The sequence below is a fragment of the Dendroctonus ponderosae genome, unplaced genomic scaffold, assembly GCF_020466585.1.
Source record: "Dendroctonus ponderosae isolate FM_Combo_2020 unplaced genomic scaffold, Dpon_F_20191213v2 Dpon_F_20191213_4, whole genome shotgun sequence".
Taxonomy (NCBI): Eukaryota; Metazoa; Arthropoda; class Insecta; order Coleoptera; family Curculionidae; genus Dendroctonus; species Dendroctonus ponderosae.
In genome coordinates this window covers 11,790,295-11,799,308 of record NW_026018611.1, presented here as the reverse complement: position 1 = coordinate 11,799,308, position 9,014 = coordinate 11,790,295, and the positions used below count along the sequence as shown (strand labels likewise).

The window sequence follows — 9,014 nt, the reverse complement described above, 5'->3', positions numbered from 1 at the left end:
TTATACCTAATAGAAAGAGCACTGGGTACGAAATAATTTTGTTAATACCTAATCATACTAAATATATTAACACATATATTAGTTGAATTCAGCAAAAATAAATATTCAATAAACCGCTAAAGTAACAGTAATTACGAAGAATAAAACTTTTCTGAATTGGAAACGAAAGCTGAAATTGAAACAGGAACTTAATTGAGAGGCTTCCTGGCCGAAACATCTTTATTAATTACTTTGGGCCTACTTGTTTCTTCTAAAAAGCACTTTAACCATTTCGGATTGAAATTTATACAAAGTTGTAATTTTTTATTCAGAATGTTCCATAAAAAAATTAAAACTAGAAAATAAAATTTATCTGCTATCATTTCTTCTGCAAATCGATATGTGTCTTTCATAAACGCGATTCCAATGTAAGAATTGTATTTACTACATTCGATTAACATGCCGCGAAATGGTATTAAGAACTTGAGCTTCATTTTAATGATTTAAATACTTTTTAAACTTATTCTTAAATTAAATAGATCATTTTCAGATGCCACTCTGATCTGTTTCCTATTTTGCAATTTTTCTTCTTCTTCTCGTTCTTAACCTTTTAGGAACTCCGATTGTTACAATAATGGTTTCATAAACTTTCACATGGCAAAACACAAAACAAACTGCTTTTATGAAACTTGCTGGGCATCTTAAACCTTCACCTAATAGTTGAAAATGACTTTCAACAGAAGCTGTTTCTCCGTTCAAAATTTCAGCGATTTGCAATAATATTAATCTATATTTACTTGAACAAAATACTACACCAAAATGTATTTTTCGAGAAAAACTTAAGTTTTCAACACATCATCAACACATCATTTGAATCTTTCTCTATTTCTAAGGAAAGATTGTCTTAATTTAATATCGCAAAGATGTTCTAAGCAGGAAAATTAAACCAAACACCGAACAAGACTCTAATGTAAATGGCTTGGGAGGCCATGGCTTGGAACTTGTGAGTTTTTTTCGGGTTTTTAGCTGTCGTACAATAGAATTTCTTTCTGACGTTTCACAACCACGAGTGGCTTACATCTTCAGAGATGGTTTGCTTGAGAGTTTATCATCAGTGTAAGCTTGGGAAAGGCCAGGAAGAAACTCTATTGTACGACCGCCTAAATCCTCGAAAAACTTACACGTTTAAAAATGCTAATGGTCCAGGGCTTGCTAAAGTCCGAAAAACTATTCAATCGATATTTTGACTAACCATGAACGTCCGCTTTTTATAGTTAATTTTCTCATCGTCCCTTCAATTTATTTTAAACAACGCGTTACGAACCAGACCGAAAAAAATTACTTTTTTATTGGTACTTACCCATGGAACTGTTATTGGCCGCTCCTCGAACAACCGTTAGTAATCTTCTAACTGATGTAGCTCCAATAGAGCTTGCTAAAGAATCTATTCGCTTTATAGGGCCTCCACTGTGCATATTGAGGTTGTATCGAGATCGTGCGGATACAGGAGAATATGTGGCCATGTGCTTTGAATAAAAAAATATTTATTTTATTGATACATTAAACATATATTTCATAAATCTTTGGGTTGCTGCTCTTATTTTCCAATTGTAGAAGTGGACTCTATCGCATTGTCATTGCCAAAAAGATTCACACACAGAAGTGGCAAGAGCAAAGAAGCAGCATAAGATGTTATGGATTTAGATTTACACACAACGACTTAAAAAATAATTTCAACTGAATCATCCCTAATGACTGAGTTATACTTATGTTTTCTCTATATAAATTGCAAACTCTAGCTTTTAGATTTTAAGGCCATATTCCCTGTTATAAATAATAATAAAAAATACAGAACCAATATTTGGGTTAAATAAAATGTTTACTTAGTTGGATGTTCAATCAGAGCCACCTAATTATTATACAATAGTTTACTTTTTAATTACGGACTATTATAATGGTGTTCTACGATGACTAAATATTTGCGATTGTTTGTTTGTAGATATTTCTATATAGATCCTAAAATTGCACGCGCAGCGGATTGTAAATATTTGATCATTTATATGGAATGCTGCAAGAATGCAATTCAACATGTAGTAGGAACGAACTCCTACATATTTACAAATACAAATTGTGTTCTTTGGGACTCATCAGAAACCAGTTTCTAAATAAATTTAACTAAAGAAATCTGAAAAGAAGAGTACATACAAAAAGGTCAACACAAGTGGATCTGATTTGTAACTTTCTTTTTTATATTATATTATTGGTCTAGACACTAAATCACAATAACTATTTCTGACGTGAGAAAACACAACTTTCTTTTCATTTTTCCTTAAAACGCAATAAACTTTTAGTTAAATATTTCTAATGAAAATGTAATGAAATAAGCAAAGCTCCAATTGAAGTAAAACAACTAGTGTATGTAATGGAATGGGGCAGTAAGCCAAGGGAAAAGCTTTAAATATCCAGCCAGCATGGAAAAAATAAAAAATCATAAAAACACTAACTCTCAGAAAGTACCAAGTGGAAAATTATGGCAGTATAGATGGAAGCCAGTCAAAAGGGGTTAAGGCCGTTATGAACATTACTTGGGGTTCAAAAAAGGTTAATATGAGTCCATAAAAGCAAAGGCAGATTTTTAACACAATTAACGACTAGGTGATAATATTCAAAATTAGGATGTTCCCATGTTTTCCTCGTTTGCAATAAGCAAACACTTTTATCCTGGTGCCCCCATGTTTAACGTTGTTTTATTTAGTAATCAAGCGTTCCATCACGATTATTTTGTAATGACTTCGACCTTTCACTCTGCAGCGAACATGTTCTCTATGTAGAATTATAAGGTTTTTTGTTATAAACATTCCGATACATTTAATTTTTCGATAGTCAATTTTTAATAATGTAAAGTATGCACATATTCTGGTTGCCTTAATACTTGAGTAAAGTAAAGTAGTATTTATCTTAAACAAAATAAAATATTCATTATTATTTTCATCTATTATTATAAAACTGAGCTTCGTTATATCTCACCTTAAGACCTCGAATATACGCGTGTTTCCAGGATGCTCATGAAAATTGAACATCCATTTAACAAAAACGTGCTGCTATAGAAACATGCTTTAATTTGCAATACATAACAATAACTGGATTAATTGAACAAACAGCTCATTTTTTATGATGATATGAGATGTATTTTTTTTTACTATAGTTGTATATACCTATAGCTTTATGCATCCTTCTCCTAAATCCATATTATCAAGTGTTGTTCAACATGTAACAAGTTTAAAGCATTTTTATGACACTAAAAGTACTAAAAGTTTATATCTCTTACACACCAAGTCTATGCCAATTCTATTGTAATTAATGGTGAATATTTTGCTGGTATGGGTAATCGTTAAAAAACTGTAATTTTTCTAATATAAAACCACTAAAAAATTTAGGCTGGCTATTCCTTGGGCGAACAATGAACAAAGCAACATAAAAATATCACCAAGTTCCAGATATTCTGGAAAACCTTAATAAAGTTCCATAATTTTCCCACAATGCTTTTAAAAACTAATTGAAGTGGGCTATTGGGGTTGAACATAACACAAACTATTAAAACGTTTGTGGTTGTTTGCTGCATCAAAATGAAGGATCTATCAATAGACGCAATTTCCACTATTGTTCGAATTCGAAAACAAACCCATTTAGAATAAACCAAAATCAGCACAGGTGGACGCTAATGCCTGAGGTGGATTAATGGGAATTATTTAATTGGTTCGAGAACATTGCAATTGAAAATGATTTTGGATTTTTGGATTAATCAATTCATTCCGTTGGATATAACTTAAGCAGGTAGGTATAATAAGGTATAACAGGTATAAGCAATTAGGTATAATAACTTGTAAGCAGATTTGATGCTAACGGACAATTTTAGATATATTTTAATTTTATGTTTTCAAATATTCTTTGATTATCTCGAGAGTACATCCAACAACTTCAAAAAATAAAAATCAGAAGGTTTCAAAGTATAACAACAGTAACTTTAATAATTGTTACTTATACTCAGTAAAAGACGCCTATTTAGGTCTGTGGGTTTTTCGGTGAATAGATGGGAGCAGAAAGAAAACACTATTTTTCATGGGCCAACGGCCTAATTTTTAGACTGTCTAAAAATACACCTACCTCGAACAGTATGTTGCCCTTTCTGTGTATTTGGTGTAAATATGGCACTAACTACTTAGATCCCTGAGGATGACTTAAATATAGTCGAAACGTCGGCTCAGGGCGAACAGTGTTTTATTTTTGCCACCATCTATTGACTGGAACACTCACAGACCTAAATAGGCGTCATTTACTGATTATCGTCACGGTCACTAATTAACCATAACGCTACTTATACTGATTGTGTTTTATTGGAAATTCATAATATTTAAAAAGCTATAGAGAAAAATGTAGAAATAAAAAAGTTTTTGAAGTTTCAGAGCTGAATGTCAATTACCAAACAATATTTTGTTTTGAGAGTTTCATTTTCCTAATTAGGCTTTTTCAGAAATGTTTAATTTCGAAAAAACGGGAATACAATTCTTATAAAGGCCCACATCTCTAAAGGCTCAACATTTAAAAACTTGATTGGAAAAGACTTGATATGCAGTTTCAGCAATATTTTGAAGATTTAAATCATAAGCAGCTCGAGTTGCCCAGTTTTTATGGTGCATGGTGCATTTTATTTAACATGCTCTCAGCCAGGCGAAAGAAGCGGCCACGATTTATAGTCGTCGGATTAGATTTTTTCCGAACACTAAATAGATGCAGATAAAACATTATTGGAAGTTGTTTAGAAGTATGTCAGAATATTGGAACAACAGCGCGGTTCCCGGCTGTGGAACACTGTTTAAATAATTAAAGAAAGTGCGAAAACCGTTTTAAGCGCATAAGTTTAGAACCGTTGATGCTTTTTCCAAACGTTAAATATTTTTTTCAAGTATTAAAATACCCACAATATGAGACAAACTAAATTAAAATCCTTTCATTTGTTTAATAAAAAAAACGAAAAAAAAATTATAACTAATTTAGTTTTATTTCAAAAAAATCTCGCTATAAGTTTTTTTGAAGCTCTTCATATACTTTATAAATAATATATATTTTAGCTTAAAATATTTATAACTTTTTGTTCATTCCTATTTGTTATGTAAAATGGGCTCTTGTCAGATTCCAAATAAGTTTTTCTTGAGACCTCGGAGAGACTGAGAGACTCTGAGGCTGTATTTTCCTCGCAAAAATTTACAATACAACGAACAATAAAAGAACATTTAATTACTGAATGGTAAATTGTTCAAACATTATGCGGGAAATCAGGAATGTTGTGAGCCGCACTCGCAACTATCCCGCGGCTGAAAAATTACGATTTTTTTTGAAGCAAAACTAAATTAATTAAAGAAAATGAAAAAAAAACGCTAAAATCGGCAATTCTTTCATTTTTTGAGTAAAAAAAATATATTTTAATTCATTTTGTATTATATTGTAGGTATTTTTAATGCTTGAAAAAAATTATCAAACTTTTCTTCAATAGCATCAACGGTTCTAAAGTTATGCGCAAAAAACGGGTTTCGCACTTTCTTTAATTATTTAAACAATGTTCCTTCTACAGCCGAAAATCGCGCTCAAACCATGGTCCCAATATTCTGACATCCTTCCAAACAACTTCCAATAAACTTTATCTTTATCTATTTAGTGCCCGAAACGGGCCTTTTAAAGTATAATCTGACTGGACTATTAACCTATCAAAAGATGATCAGATGCAAGTTTTCAACTTCACAGTCTTTATATTAACGAATATACAGAGACTCACTCAATTTAAGATCCAGAAAACTTACGATAAATATTTTTCTATGAGAAAAAAACGCGATTTTTTGTGTCTCAAAAGCAACAAGAAACGTAAGTTGGGTACATTTTTAGACACCATTTATTAGCCTGTCCAATAACTGGTTTTAACTTCCAAAACCAAAAGTGAGCATTTAAATGCCGTGAATTTTACCGAGTTTTTAGGAAATAATTGTTATTTCCTCAAAAAGCACACATTAAGATAGGGACCATATTTCAAATACATAAAGCAACTAAAATTAAAATAATATTCACACATTTCCAAATAAAGATTCTTACTTTGTTTTCAGTTCAGTATTTGGGACACCAGGTGTTTTAGTATGTTACGGGCGGAAGAATGCAAATTACTCTCTATAGGAAAAATGCAACACAACTTTAAGCAAGCAGAATCTGAAAAATACGTACTTCCAGCATAACTTCGTCGTGGACTACCTTCTGAGAATCATGTGGATTACTTCTAGCTTTGGTAATTTTAGCATGTCCCGAATACCTATGCAAGATCCTGGATTTTTCCTCATTGCTAAGGTCGCAATTATATGCTCCACACAGTCTACCCAGTGCAGGGCCGGGCTTGAATCCAACTTGACCTAAAATTGCCAGAAATAACCTTTAAATCCAGACACAATATGTCTTGAAATCGAGCTTTTGCTTACTGTTACACATTTCAGTTTGTAGATAAAGCAACCAGTTGACTATGAAAACTAATTATTTTCATAGAACTGATGATTTCATGGAAATGAAGGAGTGCTAGAATCTGGTTTAAATCTGGATATTGTGGCACAAATGTACACTGCTTGTACAAACTGTTAAAATAAGCAAAGACGTTTAAAGAAATATTTTTGGCCGTATTTGATTACTCCAAATAATAATTATGGGAAATTGAACACAATTATGATATAAATTCAAAACCTTGGAGAAATGCTACCAAGACAACCTTGTAAAGACCATATAAGCTTTTATTTCATAAATACTATCCGCCGTTTATGAGAGTTTGGGATAATTAAATTAGGAGTTTTATGGGGAAAACCATGTCTTCACTTAATCAACTTATTACATTCCATCTTCAGGGCAGTCTCTTTTCCTTTCTTGAACGTTAGCTTAGTGGGTCGCAATTCAGCTCTTTCCCAGCAAAACTGCCGTCTTAGATTTCGAGAAAAATGTCACCCACAGATAACAAAAATTTTAATTAAAACCTTACAATAGTTTTTGCTCCTGCAACGTTACCAAGCGAGCATTCAGGTTTGCCATTTTAGCCAGACAACATAAAATGTAGCCGGCTTTTATAAGCTTTGTTTATACGACCACACAATTTATATTACAATACATTTTATTGCTAAAACGGTTAAAGAGAGATCTTATCTAACGTTGTGGGAAGGAACTTGAAACATATACAGAGGGGGCCAAAAGTTTGACACATTCCATAAAACTGTATCGAATTTATTGTCAAATCTGTAATTTTTTGTTCAACATGACAAATTTTATTATATTGGATAACCATGTGGTAGATCAGAGCTATTTTCTAATTGCAAGCATTTTACAATTAGAGCAATCGAAATCGAGCAGTTCTTGTAGGTTTGTAATTTTTAATGGTTGCGTAAATAAACCAAATTGGCGAACTGCAGCGACGAAAATCCAGAAGCTATTATTGAGTCACCGTTATATCCATAAAAAATCACTGTGTGGTGTGTTTTATAGTCTGGTGGAATTTTGGAAGTGGTCGAAAATTCGGCTTCCAGATTGCTCTTCATTTGAGACAGCCGCGCTCCAAATCACACTAATGGCATACAATTGCCTTTTCAGTAAAGCTAGTACCATGACCTTAACACGATTTGTACGAGTTTTATTTCAGAAAGCAGGAAAGTTTATATTCGCTTGTTCGCGGTATGTAAGAAACATTGGACAACTGCCTAGTACTTATGCAATGTGTGATGAGTTGATAAATCAACAAAATTGTAGGTTGTAACAGGGTTAAAATATCTTTAAAACAATCACTCAATCCCCCCATCCCATATAAAATTAAAAAAAAGAAAAAACGAAAATCCTCTTAAATAAAAAATGACGTAATCGAACGTTTGCTGTGTTTTTACAACAACAATTGAATTGAAAAACTCGCAACAGGAACTTTTCATTGGTCATCCCTGTATATTGTTTCCATAACTATAAATACTCCAATATCAAAGTGGACTAGAAAGAAAAAAAATAGACTGAAATATTGCAGCCTCAAAAATCCAAAAGTGGAAAATATAGATGCGCATAATGGGGTCATTTTTAGASGATTTTAAACTCGATTTTTTTTCTAAAATATATTGGACCACGTTTTTGCATGGAAATCTCATACTTTCYTGCTGTAGGCAAAAAATAAACCCGAAAACTTGCTGCACAGTTCGTAACACGTTTTTTTATTTCTCCGTTCCCAGAAAGTTTAAGTAGTTCTCATTTATCTCATTTTGGTAAGCGCAAAATGAAAAGGTCTTAAGCAAAACTTCACTTCCGAAACTTTGTTCGAAGCGTTGTAAAGTTCTGTTTATTTTGCCCACTCTGCACACTAATGGGAAGTTTTTTTTCTTATAAGTTAATATTAAGAATGACCCACTAGGTGAACTATAGTGGTATCTAAAAAGCATTTTTTGCAAAATGGAACTTCCCAATTAATGAATTAAATCATATAGAGAATTTGACTAGATAAGTCTATTTGTAGCGTGCTTAGATTGAAGCTTTTCTAGATTTAAACAATGAGAGAGAACGTGAAAAGTTTAGGAAAATTGCAATATTGAAATTCACATAAATCCAGGGTGATTCAAAGTTGGCGTCATTCCTCTGGAAGCGTTGTCTGGCGCTGTTATAGGAGTACAGAAAAAATAGTAAATGAAATTAATTGTTATTAAAAACTGAGAAATTTGCAAAAAACTATATCAGAAGTACGGCAGCAATGTTTTTCAAGGTAATATGTCTAATTAACATTGCGCAAATACCTGTTGCTTCGTAATTATTTAAAACAGCGGTAACCATGGAATTATACAGAGTGACATCAAAATAGACAAGGGTAAACGGTAAATTCAACAAGATTTCTAATACAATACAATACAATATACAGGGTTGCTCATTAGTGCGTCAAAGTGCGATATCTCAGTAAATATGAAGTTTACAAGAAAATTCGTCCAACGAAAGTTTTT

General features: G+C 32.3%; 1 protein-coding gene across 1 annotated transcript in view; it reads right to left on the bottom strand.

Moving 5' to 3' along the window:
• The window catches only part of LOC109537792 (protein unc-93 homolog A), a 36,344-nt gene that overhangs the window by 22,340 nt on the left and 4,990 nt on the right, over positions 1–9,014 (bottom strand). The window contains exons 2-3 of the mRNA XM_048665914.1: positions 6,247–6,428; positions 1,340–1,505 (exon numbers count right to left, since the gene is read on the bottom strand). Of these exons, the coding sequence (XP_048521871.1) occupies positions 1,340–1,505; positions 6,247–6,428 (348 nt within the window). The remainder of the gene's footprint in view (positions 1–1,339; positions 1,506–6,246; positions 6,429–9,014) is intronic.